The following is a 15,148-nucleotide window of genomic DNA, read 5'->3' as shown; positions in this document are numbered from 1 at the left end:
ATAAATGGGAAAAAAAGACAAAATAAAAAGTTCATCCTTTTCATTGAAGACAATACACTCGGAATACCTTCAAATATTTTACTGAATTACATTTATTTGCTAATAGAATGTGGAACTGTTGTGTTGAAGATTTGCTTGGTGACTGAAACCTCGTTAAAATTTACACGTTGAAACTTAGCATGCTGTGTCTATGTCTGCCTTTGTGTATCTGGAGATTAATTTTCGCATGTTAGTTGGATATTGGCTCTTCTTCTTGAACGAATGCATGCAGTTTGCATGGAGATCTGAGTTCCATTCACGTACAAACCTGAACCTGATAGAGCATGTGCCTGTGCTGTAGCATGTGTTAAGGTGTGCTGGCAGATTTGGACCCAGGTCCTTAAGGCTGAAGAGTTAAACTGGGTATTTGGGTGTGAATGCTCATCGTTGTCATGCTCTGCATAATTAAAATGTCATTACTTATTACAAACGTTATTGTTAACTTTGAAAATAAAACAAAACAGGCAAGATTTCCACAATCTGAAAAAACACAATGTGGTTGGCAGTAGATTCTACTGAGCTTTCTAAAAATTTTCCTTGGATGGAGAGATGTTTCTTCATCTGCAAGTAGTTAGCTGGAATTTATGTGAATGGAACATCAACCAGATGTCTGTAGGCAGTGGGGCTAAACAGCATGAAATACCAATTTAGTTGGTAGACTTGGCAACAGTTTGAGTGGCGAGACCAGCAATGGAATGGAGACAGCTTCTGAATTCTGTCTCGTTTCTTTCACTCTAAGAAAGGGGAGGTGTTTTGTGTTTTTTTTGTTTGGTTTTTTTTTTCATTTGAGCCAAGTTAAGAAAGCTTAGGAGGAAAAGGAAAAAAATAAAAAATAATAGAAAAACATTTGAAAAAAAGCTGGAAAAAAAATGGAGTCTTCACTCTTTTGGACCCTCTATTGGACGTATTTGTTATCAGTATGCCCTCTGCTACAAGATAGAATATACATCTTGAATACGTTGAAGATGAGTTAATTTAATTGTATACCTGGACAAATGTTAAATATGAATAACTTCCAGAAATTCTTTATAATAATTAGTTGTAACATTAAAACATTATGGAGGTGGGTTCTCTCCGTGGATCCCTTTGGAACTTTTCATGGATGACAAAGGTAGAATTTGGCCCTATGGGCTGTACTGTGTGTGTGTCATGTGTGTATTGTGTGTGTTGTGTAGACTTGTACTAACTGCTGCTAACTGTTGCCTTTCATTGTAGCCTCTCTCACAGAGGAAAAAAAACAAGTTCTAGAAAGGTTAGAAAGAGGGAGATCTTCAGCAAGTTATAAATTAGAGAGTCTGATGACACCATGGAAAAAGTGTTGTTTTTAATCAGGAAAAAAATAAATCTTTATGTATGTCTTTCTTTACTTTTCCAGTCTTGTATACGGAGTATGTTTGAGTATGCGAAGAATCTCTGAAAATGGTTCAGAAAATAGGTTACATCCTGATTCTATCTTTGGTTGTTGTGGTGATCTCCTAAACCCAGAGTTTCAAATGACATGTCATTTAAGTTAAACTTTACTTCTAGCAGGCTGGATGTAATGCAAACTAATTGCATTTCTCTTTCACCATAGAAACTTCTGATTTGCTTGTATGAGATGACAGCTGTTTTGTGTTGATGAATTGCAGCTGTGGGAAACACGTCCTTGTTGCCATTTTAAACTCGCAGATCAAATATAGAAACACCCTCTTGAGTTAACATTCAGTCAAGTATTCAGTCTCTTAATTTCCTATCAATATGCTGATTTCAGTGAGAATTAAGAAGTCAGCATATTCTGCTCCAGACATAGACCTTCGTCTCTGCTAATAAAAGTGAGGTTCTCAGTGTTTCACATGGGACAGCAGAGCCTGAAGGCAGTTGTGGCCAACAGCAGTAGTGAAATCACTGCTGATCCATTAGACATAATAGAAAGTTTTCCATCATTTTTATATGGATCACTTCATGGAGGATACAAGAACTTGACCAGGGCTCTATGGCTCAAGGCAGTGAGGGAAGAGGGTGATGAAGTAGTCACAGTATCCCTTGCCCATGCTCCCTGAAATATGTGCATGGCCAAAGCCTTTCTGCACTTGCCTGCTGTGGGGTCAGGAATCCTTGTAGCTTACTTTTCCTCTGTTGCACCTGAACATGCACTAATTTGCCCTGGTTTTATTAAGAGAGAGTAAGGTGACTTAGAAAATTAAATCAGTGACTCTTCCCTATTTGCCTAACTTTAGATAGATACAGAAGATGAGAAGTTCGAGAACTTTTTCTAAAACTAGGGGTCTCCAAATTAAGATATGGACAGTATACTGTGATTGTATACGACCAGAAGTAGTGAAATTGTATCAGGGGTGCTGTTTGAAAGTAGATCTCTTTCAGACACACATGTTGCACTACTAAGAGTTAATGCGTCTCTAATTGCCTAAGGGTGTATCCACCTCATTTCATTCCCAAAGAGCTTATTTTCAATTGTGGTCTTTTTGGTGATGCAGTTTATAAGGTCATGAGACTGTGACAGCAGGATAGGGAGGAAGACAGTGTATTTGTGTGTCTTACCATATGCTTAAGGAATTACTACTGTTCAGCTTCTCTGGATCTTTGATCTCTGGCTTTTTGATGAAAAAAAAAAAATCCAACATTTCTAGCAAGTAGGAGTACAGGAAATAGCACATATAAAACACGACCATTTTTCAGACTCTTGCTGTTTTCACTGAAATCCTGGTAGACCATGTTAGCTCAGGGGGTGTTTAAAGAGAAGCCTTTTGCCTCTTCATACTGCATTTGAAGTTGGGGGCCTCTCAGAGAGTAGGGAAACTTTATAATCAGAAAGAAGACTTTTTGAAGAAAGTATTTGTTTCCTTGTTGTGTCTTGAATAATTGTCTTTATTTTTTCATGCTCCATATGTAATAAGTACTGTTGTTATTAATCTTTTAGATGGCAGCATTTATATATATATATAATATATATATCCATTGCTCTTTAGAATAAGATGCAGAGCACAAGAGCTACGGAGATAGAACTTTTAAAGTATGGTACATTATAAATTAGGCACACAACACCCACTGGTATGAAGGTAACAATGCGAGTTGCATGTCTAACTCATAATGTGTGGAGCTGAAAATGCACTCTCTAGTAGTTACTGAAAGAAACTGGGAAGACTACCTACTTAGAGACAGGTTTCTGTTTGAGAAGAAGAATCAGCAAAGTATAAGAGGAGACATTTTAAAGTCTTTCTGTAGGTGATTTCAGCAGCAAAGCATGAACTGGAGATCTTTCTGACCTGTTAGAGCTGTGCTTACTGGGGACTTCAGTCAGCTATTTTTCTTGGGGAATTCTGGAAACCAGATCCCAGCTGTGTCAATATATTGCTATAAACGTGCAGTAAAAGACTTCTAAGTAGCAACTACTAAAAGTGTTTAGATGAGATAAATATTTCCTTCTAGGAAGAAAGTGATTATACTTAGGTGTCTTCCTCGAAGCAGTTTTCAAAGTATAAGAATAATACATCTGAAGAAAGCTCAAAATAGCGCTTTGTTGAAGAGTGTTTTCTTAAAAGCCAAAAGTTCACTTCTCCATCTTAAGTTCACGTGGCAATTACATCCCTGCATCTGCCAGCATGAAGATCTGTGCAAAGACTCCGGATGGTTCAATCGATCAAGATTTTTTCCCCAATTTGACTCATTTTAACAGTTTCAAATGTTGAAACTTCAGTTTGTTTCAGTCTCACCATGGTATATGCATGATAGTTCAAGTGCTTATGGAAATGACTGTGAAATTGTAATGCAAATGTTATGTTTTTGTGATTTCTCTCTGTGCCATGCTTGCATTGCATATGGCTCTTAAGACACTATTGGTGGCACTGTTGTGTAGTTGTGCAAGTCAACCTGGATGACTTCTTGTTGCTGAGCGTTGACTGGCAGTCATCTGAGATCAGCTAGCTAGCTATATAGGTGCAGAATAAGCTATAGGATAAATGTCAAATACCAGCAGTCAGGGAAATGCTGATGTGACCATATGATAATCTGTAAATCAGACTGCATGAAGTGGGAGGAATGAATATGTTGGTTGTTACAGTGCAGGAATTGTTTAAGGAGTGTGATTTGAAGAGCTCTTGTTCTGGGTTGATTTGCAGAGATCAATTCAGACTTTGGTCTGCATACAGGCACTGAGGGATGCTGGTCCATAATGGTGATATGCTTGTTGAATTGTCATTTATTGAATCTGTGCAATATCTGATACACTATAGCTCTTACATGTAGGTGAGTTTATCTTTGGAGTTCTTGAAGGGGGTAATGGCTGTAGTCCGGGCTCTGAGCTGGCAGCTGTGCTGTTAACAAACCACTCTCTCTGCATGGGACCTCATGAGCTTACAATGCATCGAGAAACCAGGATAGGCTTCAGACCTGTGCCTCAACCTCTGTTTAACTGCTGCCATGAGTGGGATAATGAAATCCAGTTCATGCATTCTTTTGTTTTATTCTTCTGCCTTTTTAGGAGCACTTGATCAATTTGACCTGGAAAAGAAAAGATGATGACTGACAATATAATTATCCTCCTTTGAAGCCTCAAAACAAATGATTAACATTATTCCATTACTTAATCTGTGCTTAATTTTTGTTGATTAGTTTAAAAATAAAAATTGGAGTGGTGGATGGATTTGGATGGATTGGAGTATCAAAATTCTAATTTATGGTTTTATTTTGTTTTTAACTTTAAATAATCTTTCTTTGCATGATACTTTAGCATAAGTAGCCTAAGCCTTTTTCCTTTGTGACATTTTTGTGGATGCTCAGTAATATCAAAAGAGTTTTCAAATTTCTTTAAAATATCAATTATCCCTATAACGTTACATATAATTATCTCAGTAAATTGTGGAGTTTTCTACGTAGCCATATTGTGATTTTTATTTAGTGAATTACTATTGTATCTTTTGATTTATAAATTCACTACCGTTGCAGCAGAAAGTACCCGTAATGTGCACTGAAACAATCTTATCCACATCTGTAAAAGTTCTTACGTGTCGAGAATAAAATTAAACACTTAAATTTAAATTAAATATTTTAATCTTTATAAGACAGAGTTACTTATCCTGCTCTTACTTACTGATGTTCACAAGCCGGATTTTGGTTTGGGCTCTTTCTAACTTTACTGTGAACTTGACCACTGTGATATTTTACGCTAACCACGGGTGATGAAGTGATTGATGCTGTGTTCTCTGGGATAGCAGACAGCTCTCTTTTCTTAACTGTCTAGGACCTGCCATTGAGCTTGAAAAAGTAAAACCAGAAACAATTGAGCCTGAACCTGAGGTACAGAAGACCTTCAGTGAGGAAGCAAATACATCAACGTATTTTCCTGCCCCTGTTCCAGTAATGGACAAGTATATTCTCGAAAATGGAAAGGTATTTTAAATTAAATTAAATGTGGCATGAATCGTTTGTAAATGTCCTTCAGGTGATTTTTCTGGTGGAGTTTTCATAATCCTGGGGATTGTGCATGATACCAGCTTATACAGACTTCCCTTGTTTTTGCAAAGGTATGCTGTTAATGCTGAGGAAAATGATGGAATTATTATACAAATGTGAACAGCACTGAAAATAATGCTCAGTGTTGAAAGCATTGAATGCTGTATAATGCAAGGAAAAATATTATTTAATATGCATGCACGTGGTATTCAGTTGATGACATACATAAATCCACTGAATATACAGCAGTCAGTGACTCACTTTATAAAGTTACATTAGTCCATTTAACAAAAATACCTTTTCTCTTAAAAGGTCTTTAATGTTTTTAGTGTGCTATACTCATATTGCAGAGAAACCTTCATGCTTTGCTTGGAGTCCAGCAGATAATTATGAACCCTGGAATGAAAATGGGCTCCCCTGAATATGGTAGGAGCGTTGCCTTTGAGATGAGCTGAAGTAGTTCTGCTTTCCAGATGTTCTTATTAAGTTGGTGAAATGCAGTCTAGCTGCAGTTTGCCAGCACCTGACTGATAGTTTCTCAGACTCCAGTATGTTTAATCCATTGTCTGCTTATCCACAGAGGCCTGCTTTTATAGCTGTTGCCATTATAATTAAATTAACGTGATATTTCTTTTACGAAACCATATGTCCTTAAGCATTGCCTGTGCAGATCCATTCTCTTAGGATATGTATGCATTCAGTTCCGTAATCTGAGAACCCTTTAGGAGGAAATGTCCCTTTCAGTCTTCACATGGAGAGGAATTTAGTAATGGAATAGCATCACATACTACATTTTCAGATCTGTGTTACAAGATTGACTGCAAAAGTGCCTGTCTTTCTTAAAGATGATTTAACGTAATTGTTGAGGACAAAACGTATATGAAAAATGGTGCAATTTTGGCAGTTTGACAGTTATTTTGTTCAGGTAGCTTTTCTCACCTAATACACGTATTTAACACGTGTCATTTGCTTTTTTGTGTGTGTGCACATTATTGGCAATGAAAACTTAGAATATATTAGTGTGACAGTTTAGTTTACTTTATCCCTGCGTGAAGTTTGTAAGCTAGGGTATGTCCTTTAGTATTCGTGTGCAGCTTTTTCTGCACCTTTATTTCATCTGCCAGCCTCTTGGCAAGTTTTCTCTCTTTGCAGATCTCTTTTTTTATTATTATTATTTTAATTTTGGGGGTATTTTTAATGTTTTCTTACTTTGAGGGGTGCTTCATCCAGATCAGATGCCAGAAATATGACCTAGCAATTCATTTAGTGTTGGACAGCCTTCCACCCTCCCCCCCCCAAATTTTCCTGATCCATGCCTTTTTTTTTCTTTCTAGTATTCCTGCATTGATGTACATTTCTAGAGTAGTGGAAATACTTTTTCAGAAACCTTACCCCTCTGTGGCATTGTGTTTGATCTTAGCAGGATTCTTTCCATGCAGATAAATCTCTCTCCTCCAGAGGGACAGCAGAGTTACTGAACAGGAGTCTATGGCATTCATTGGAGAGGGGGGGGGAAAAAAAGGCCATCTTCTGAGATACATTTTAAATATATTGCACTTGTTAGCACAGTTACGATGGTGAGCGTTGCTTTGAATTTGCTGCTCTTGTTGCACTGGGCTTAAAGGTTGATCCTACTGTTACTGAAGTCAGGGGCAAAGTTCCCATTGATTTCATCAAGCCAAGGGACTGGCCCATGGGGCACCTCTTCCAGCAAGAAGGTAATGAATTCTGAATTGATACAGTAAGCTTCCCATAGCTTTGGGAGTAATAGGAAACAGTACCAAGCCTGTTTTACAGAGGGGTAAACTGAGACGTGGACAGATTAAATTTCTCGCTGTGACACCGCTAGAAATAGAAGAAAGACATAAGATTTCTGTGGCTGTGGCTGTCTGTCACGTAGTTCCTGTTACAGTAGGGGTTTCATATCAGGGATCATGATTTTTTAATAAATGGAGGACGTTCAAAGAAGAAGTGATCTGTCAGAACTGTACATTTTGAAAATATTTGATGTAACTTTATTTTTATTTTAAGTAACTTAAAATTAATGAATAATTAAAAGACTAAACAGTTTCTAGCAGGAGGGATTCAGATTTTTTATCAAATAGGGGCGGTCTCAAGAACTTAATTAATATGGAAATCTCGCATCACAACATTCCATATCTCAGTTATAAGTAGCTGCTGTGTTCATTTTTACAGGTAACAGACTAAAACAGAAATAGCAGATTTATACCTGTAAAGTGACTGTTTTCTGTGCACAAACTGAGCGAAAGTGCCTCACAAAATTTGAATTATCTCCAAGAATTAGGAAACAGCTCAACAACAGGGAAAGAGAAAAAAAAGGTGTTCGTGTTGTGCTTATTACTAATTCCATTTCTGTCTGTTATGAAATCTAAATGAGACGTGCACTTATGAAAAGCTTCTTAGAATCCTCTTAGTATAGTGATTCCTGCAGTAGAGGCAGCTTACTTTATGGTTTTATACTTTTTCTTTCTTTTTTTCCTATTTTTTTTAAACAAGGTAGCTGGTAGCCAAACCATCCTTATTTTCCTGTTTAAGGTTTTATACAACTACTTACTCTTGAAAGATGCAGTAATAATAAAATATTTCTTCAGGCTATAGCCCACAATAATAATTAAGGCAGGCTTCCGTTTAAAGGAAAATGGAAGTTTGCTTGAATTTGCTTGAATATGGGCTGTAAAATTATGGCTATATAAAATTTTACAGTAGCTTTGTCCAATGTTCAGTGAATTTAATGGGACTTATGTGATATTCTTCAGATCCATATGGGTAGCAGACACAGTTTATGTAACACCATATGAAAGGAGTAAAAATCTGAAAAACTAAGAAGAAAACAGCTAAGCCCAACAAATTCTCCTAGTAAAGGAGAGAGTTATGTTTACAGGATGTATTTTTGTGTTAATGATGAGGAGGCAGTAAGTTTTATTGAAGTTTTCATGTTACAGAAAGAACCTCCATTTAATCAGATTTTATGAAACCCGAATTTTGGATGTAACAGCCCGGTCGATACGTATTTTTGGTATTTTCCACTTTTACAGAATTCTCTGAAAGCAAGTTCTATCATCTTGTTTTCCAGTGCAGTGAACTCTATCAGTGATTGGAATAGCTCTGTCATGCACTGCCTTGTCATGGGTGCCAAGCAAGCGCGGGCCCAGCAGGTTGAAGTTAATCAGCATGCGAACAAGGCTTTCTGTATTCAGAGGCTTTGCAGGTGTCTGCTCTGTATTCCAGGGGTCAAGAGCACAGACAGATATGGCACAAATATTAACTGTGGTTCTGCTGCCCAGGGCCAGCATTTGGATCCAGTTGGATTTACTAGTTGCACTCATGTCAGATCCCTGCTGATTATGGTGGAGTCATTTTCCCTACTGTTGCTTGACAGAGCCTGGTTATCAGGAGGCTTATCAGCTCAAATGTGCACAGTGCCAGCCTAAGGACGATGCTCAGGTTCTTGTCCTGCATTCATCTTAAGTCTAAAGCACTGAGAACATTCAGGTAGGGATGCTGGGTAGCTCTGTGGGAGTCAGCCCAGTATAGTCAGCGCTGAGCAATGCTACGAAGCACAACTACACCCAAGCAGATTCCTGCTGGAGACTATAGTGTCTTTATGCTGCATTTCTCAGTACCTGTATTATTATCCCTTTTTACTACTCTAATGCAATATCTCTGCTCCCTGTGTCTGGGTAATGGAAAGTTTATGATGTTTCAGCAGTGGGTCATTGCCTTACCACAAAACAGTATTCATCTGGATAGATGGCTCGGGCTAGGTAGACTTTATTATAGAATTATAATACAACGCTTACAAAGTCTCTTGGTTTATGCTGAAATTGGAACTCTCAAAATCGCTATTGCTCATCAAGTTACTTTAAACAAATCAGGTTCAGTCCTGCCAGAGGGAGCAGGATATGGCTTAGGAAGTATTCCCTTCTCTGCTGCCTCCCTTCTCTACTGCTCCGGGTCTTTTGAGCCAAATGAAAAGTTTTCATGTTAAATTAAACATTTTATTTTGCTCCTAAATTGGGCTGGTGCTTGGTTTATATGCTGTGCATACCTTTATAATAACACTGGATATATTTCCTGTTTCCTTCTTCTGTCTCTATTCCTGACCATAGTCTTGGGAGGTAGGCTATGGGTGGGCAGGAATCAAATTAAAAAGGTAGAGTAAGAAGAATTGAGGAAAAGAAGAGGGGCTCCCTGACCCACAAAGAGGGAGAAGTTTCAGCGTTAGGCAAAATGAATTTGTTCAACCCTAATTACTGTTATTATAGTACCTAATATAAATGTTCAAACAGCACTTGGAGACTGTTGTGTGCTACGTACCATAGATAAGCTGTTATTATTACTACCTTCTAGGTCCATCTTGGCAGTGGAATTTGGGTAGATGAGGAGAAATGGCACCAGCTGCAAGTAACACAAGGAGATTCAAAGTATACAAAAAATCTAGCGGTAATGATTTGGGGAACAGATGTTCTCAAGAACAGAAGTGTCACAGGAGTTGCAACCAAAAAAAAGAAAGATGCCGTTCCCAAGCCACCTCTCTCACCTCACAAATTAAGCATTGTCAGAGGTAGGTTATTTGAAAACTTTTGCTTCCTGCTTTGAAGTTTAACCATTAATCACTGAGTTGAAAGATGCTTCTTCTCAGCTCATGTAAAATTAACTGATTAAAAACTGTAATTAAAAATTGCTATTGCATTGTCAATGCATACATATCCAGGAAAAATCAGACACATTGCAATAGCTGTGCACAGCGCAGTCCTTCACAGTCAAAGAGTTGAATGTTGGCTTCAGTAAGGTTCTAGAGGATCATCATTCTGAACCACTTGCAGGACAGGACTCTGAGCTTGGAGAATACCACATGATTCTGGAATTTGTTTGTAACATAACAATCTTTCTAACTGCATTTATTGCTTTTAAGAAGCCTGAGACTAGCTTTACCACATTCTTCCATCCAGAACGTAACCAACTCTGACATGAGGCACAGAAACAGTTATAGCTGTGACTGTAAAAATATTCATGCCTTCAAAGCTGAGAAAGAATAGTTTTACCCTTTTAAGTGGAGAAAATGTAAATAGTAAAAATTAAACGTTGCACTTGAATTGGAATTTGAATAGGAAGTGTAAATCATTGGCAGGAAAAAATTGCAGTGACACTTCCAGTAACTGCAAGCCTGAGTCCATGCATTTAGTACGTGGAGAGAGAGCAGGCCTCCCCTTTAAAATGAATAGTGAATTTCAGTCCCTTTGTATCATCACGCTTGTGTTTCGCATTCATTTCTGTCTCTCTTGGTATTTCAGCCTTCTTTTTAAGTTAGAACTGAGGCAGTTCCTCGTGGAATACCTACCGAAATTGGATTTTTAGGTTTTGTGTCCAGACTAAATTGCAGTAGGGCTGAAAGAAATCTCCCTATTAAAGTTTCTTCTGCAATTTGATTGAGCTTTGTTATTCTGTATTTCCTGTTCTTAGCCACTGTGTGCTCTTAACTGTGAACTGTCTTATGAGCGGTTGTAACGTGCCTTGCAACTACCATGTTTTGGAACTAAGAAATACTATTCCTCTTTGAGTGTGTGCGTGTCTGTGTCTTTGTGTTGTGGGGAAAAGTTGGAAGCTGGTATTCCTGCTGTTGTCTTTCTTACTCCGTAAGAAATGAGTAAAAGACATGTTTTTGTTTTTGGTTTCATTAACTTATCTCGAGAATAAATATGGAAATGAAAGCTGTTCCATACTGATTTTCTACTTCTGACTGGGACCTTTTGGTACGATCCTAACTGCAGTAGTGACGTACTGTGTAAGGAGTCCACTCTGTGGCTGTGGCTACCCTTTTCTGCTCCTAGTGGAAAGAAGGATTAGTTGCCCAGTTTACAGATGTGCACTGACAAACCTGCAGTCAAAAGAGATTATTGTTCATTGCAGTGAGCTTTCTAGTTTCTCAGCTGGAGGCTGTTTCTTCTCATTGCTGCTGGCAAGGTTACTTGTGTGAGAATTCACTCTTCTACTTCAGTCAGGGCCAGTCTGTGTTGCTTACACTGTTTAAATGATAATTTTCTTCTAACTTGTTTTGATTAGTGATTTTGGAAGTGCACTTCAACAGATACATGGCGAGAGGCAGATTGAGCTCTTCCTTTCGTGCTCTTCCTTAACTTCATGCTCCCCAGCAATTCAGCTCTTCCCCATCTCCTCAGTTTTCTGTGTTGTTTTTTTTTTTTTTTGTCAAACTTTGGCTTTCTGCCTCTACTATCACTTGGATTCTACTGTTTACTCACTGATTTTCCATGTTTCAGTGTTTCTTTCACCTTGTCTTTAACTTTTTTTGTTGGACTAGAGACTGCATGACTTCCTCTTGAGCCACCTAAACTGCATGGCCAATACTTCCTGGTGGCGGCAGGCAGTGCATAAACATAGTTTTCCACATTTCTGTGTCTTTTTCATTTGTGCTAATATTCTAGATCTTGCCCCATTAAATTAGCAGTGACTCCTGAAAAGCTGGAAATAATCAAATGAGAAATTGCTATGTAATGGAGAAATAGAGAAGAAAAGAAAAAGAAGGGTAACAGTTAGACAAATGTTGGAATGCGAGGAAGGTAGTTGGCCAGTGGCTTGGTTCAGGCATCACAGAAGGATGTATAGTTCCTGGTTAGACTTCAGTTTGAGTAGACCTTCAAGTTCAGGTCTACCTTTGCTTAAGTCAGAAATAAGGAGGAGCGTGTGTATGATCTCTGAAGTCAAAAGGCAAAGAAGCAGCAGAACCCTTGAATCGATTTTTGGAGCCCCTGAGCCACCATCCTCCTGTCACTACTAAACTACTGTTTCTGCAGCCTCTCAGAAATGGAAGAGAAAGAAGAGGAAGAACTGTCGTAATCCATAATCGTGGATTGCCTGGGTTGTACTGATTTTAAGAACCACCATTGACATATAAGTTCTGTCAAGTAATTCTTTGCTTGACGTTGTTGCTATAGCTTGTATTGTACAGGAAGTTCACCATACTAGGTGTATCTGCTGCAACATTTTGTCCACATTAATGAGATAGCAGGAATACAAGTTTGTCTTCTAAACATGCTGGGTTTCATGGGGCATCATGCTCCAAATCATAGTTTCCTTATTGTTGGCATTTCAGCTATTGGGTTTCATGCTGGTTAATTTCATTTTATATTCAGTGTATATCTTATAACATAAAATTCATATTGTTTTAGATGCTCTCATCATTCTGTGGATGCAGAGTGGTATATTTAAAATAGATTTCTGAGTAACAGCATGAGATCTTAAAGAGTCTGGTATCTCAGGCTTCTTTAAAAATTCTCTGCTATGTGGTATGTAACAAAGAAATTGTAAAAAGTTTGATGCATGAGCACTGCTATAAACCTTGTTAACATGAAATAGCCTTTTATAAAACTTCTGAGAGGTTTCAAAGTGAACTACAAAGCATGCATAGTACTTAATTTTCATAACTTTTTAATGTGATGCATTATAAATGCTATAAACCATGTTAATTAAGTGATAATCTCTATGGCTTTCTGTATGTGAAGCAATAAATGGCTACCGAAATAGGCAAAGCAGAGCAGAGTTTGTTTAATCAATCTGGGAAGCTGTTTATTGCTAGTAGCCTACACAACAAAACACATTGTTTGGGTAATGAAAGCAAAAGGAGTAGTTTGTCTGTGTCTAAGGAGTTGGGTGTGTTGTGTCAGTTTCAGAAACCTGTGCTAAGTCTTGGTACTGAACTGCTGACACCATGAGCAGGAGTTGTCTCTGCTCTCATTGTCTTCATCGCTTTGCAGTTATTACTGTTGCTTGCTTTCTGTGTAACAGTTGAGAACACGAAGTGCATTGTGCAAACATGTGAGAAGGTAGCTCTTTCCCTGACTAATCTACCCATAAAAGCAAAGTATGGTCCGGGACAGAGCATATACCATAGAGGTGCAGTTGCTAATGTATGATGTAAATATTTTAAACATAATAACAATAATTAAAAAATCAATGGATTTCTTATCCTATTGGTTACTGCTTCTCTTTCTAACCATTATAATTTACTGAATGTCTTGAAGATGCGATGATAGAAGTGACAGGGAACTGTAAATAACAGATGTGAAACCATTCATGTGGGAGAAGATTCAAAATGTACTGTGGAGATACGAGAAAGTACCATAGTCAGGCAGGTGAGACTGACATGGTGGAAGGTTGGAGTTAGCCTTGTTTCTGTATAGAAAGCCTCTTAATGTTGTCATGGTGTAACTAGAAGGTTGTCATGCCAAAGATTCAATCAAAAATCTTTAACAAAATATCCAGTGAATCAGTAAGTGCTTATGTTGTTTTGCAACAAATACTCAATAGTGATGTCTTTTGAGCAGTTAGCCCAGAACAGGGCTGTGTTCTCTTCTAAAAATAGACTAATGACTCTTTCCTTTTTTTTTTTTTTTCTTTTTTTCTTTTCTCCCCAGAATGTTTGTATGATAGAATAGCACAAGAAACTGTGGATGAAACTGAAATTGCACAGAGACTCTCCAAAGTCAACAAGTACATCTGTGAAAAAATCATGGATATCAATAAGTCGTGTAAAAACGAAGAAAGGAGGGAAAGTGCAAAGTTCAATTTGCAATAAATTTTGGATTTTTAATAAAATCTTAGTGTTTTACATAAGTGTTGTTTTTTTATTATTATTCTTTGTGTGGCATTTCTGCTGATGGGAGAAGCTGCCCTGAGACCTTACTTTCGTTCTACAACAGATTCATTTTCCAAGCGGTTCTGTCAGAAAGCCTTACTGTAGTGCAGCCTGATTTTAAGTCATGTCAGATAGATTATAAGGCCACTCACAATGAAACAGTGAATTTTCAGAGGTTCTCAAATGAGTTGCAGCGGGATACACACACTTCTGTATATAGGATTACAGCCTACAAACACAAACCCATTTTGCACACATTTTGTTTCACTGGAGTTAGTGTGACTTGGCTACAGGAAAAATCATCTCAAAAGGAAGAACTCCATAAAATCCACTTTGATGTAGAAAACGTTTGCAGTGTATTTTACAAAGTGTTTTTCTGAACTGGAATTTTAATAGCTGGTTTTTATAAGAATTTGGTCAAAAATACAGAAAGAATGCTTCGTTTTCACTTCATATCACATAGTTGGAATGCTGTTGCCAATATAATTAAAGAAAAAATCCACGGTTATAAAATCATGACTATTTAGTTTTTAAAAATACATAAATGTATACTTAGAATCATAGAACCATAGGAACGATTGGATGTTGTGCTGAGGGACATGGTTTAGTGGCAGATATTGGGGAATGGTTGGACTGGATGATCTTTTAGGTCTTTTCCAACCTTGGTGATTCTATGATAATATATGCTTATGTGTATATATATATAAGCCATTCTTCTTTAGGAACTAAGCATCCATTCACATTTCTGCTTTTTGGTACAAAGCTCTCAAGTATGTCCATGTTATTGTTCTTGACACAACATTTGTATTTTCAAGAGGTTTTTAAAATGGCTTTGCTATGGCAAGATTCCGTATGATAGAAAATCTAATGTCGTTTCCCTGTGAGTCTGTAATTTAACCACAGCTATGTTAGTACAAATTTGAGTTAGAAATACATTTTTAGCCCTGAAGTTAGTCTTGCAACCCACAGATATAAGACATAATGTGT

General features: G+C 37.6%; 1 protein-coding gene across 6 annotated transcripts in view; it reads left to right on the top strand.

Moving 5' to 3' along the window:
- The window catches only part of LOC140255477 (BEN domain-containing protein 5-like), an 812,733-nt gene that overhangs the window by 497,651 nt on the left and 299,934 nt on the right, over nucleotides 1-15,148 (top strand). For 2 of the 6 annotated variants that reach the window (XM_072343121.1, XM_072343119.1), the window contains exons 4-6: nucleotides 5,276-5,424; nucleotides 9,859-10,072; nucleotides 13,941-14,139. The exons of the other annotated variants lie outside the window; for them this stretch is intronic. In XM_072343121.1, coding sequence (XP_072199222.1) covers nucleotides 5,276-5,424; nucleotides 9,859-10,072; nucleotides 13,941-14,101 — 524 coding nt within the window. In that variant the 3' untranslated portion in view covers nucleotides 14,102-14,139. Of the gene's footprint in view, nucleotides 1-5,275; nucleotides 5,425-9,858; nucleotides 10,073-13,940; nucleotides 14,140-15,148 lie in introns of those variants that run through there. 6 annotated transcript variants of the gene reach the window in all.

This window comes from Excalfactoria chinensis, chromosome 8 (genome assembly GCF_039878825.1).
Source record: "Excalfactoria chinensis isolate bCotChi1 chromosome 8, bCotChi1.hap2, whole genome shotgun sequence".
In the NCBI taxonomy this organism is placed as follows: Eukaryota; Metazoa; Chordata; class Aves; order Galliformes; family Phasianidae; genus Excalfactoria; species Excalfactoria chinensis.
This window is presented reverse-complemented; position numbering and strand designations above follow the sequence as displayed.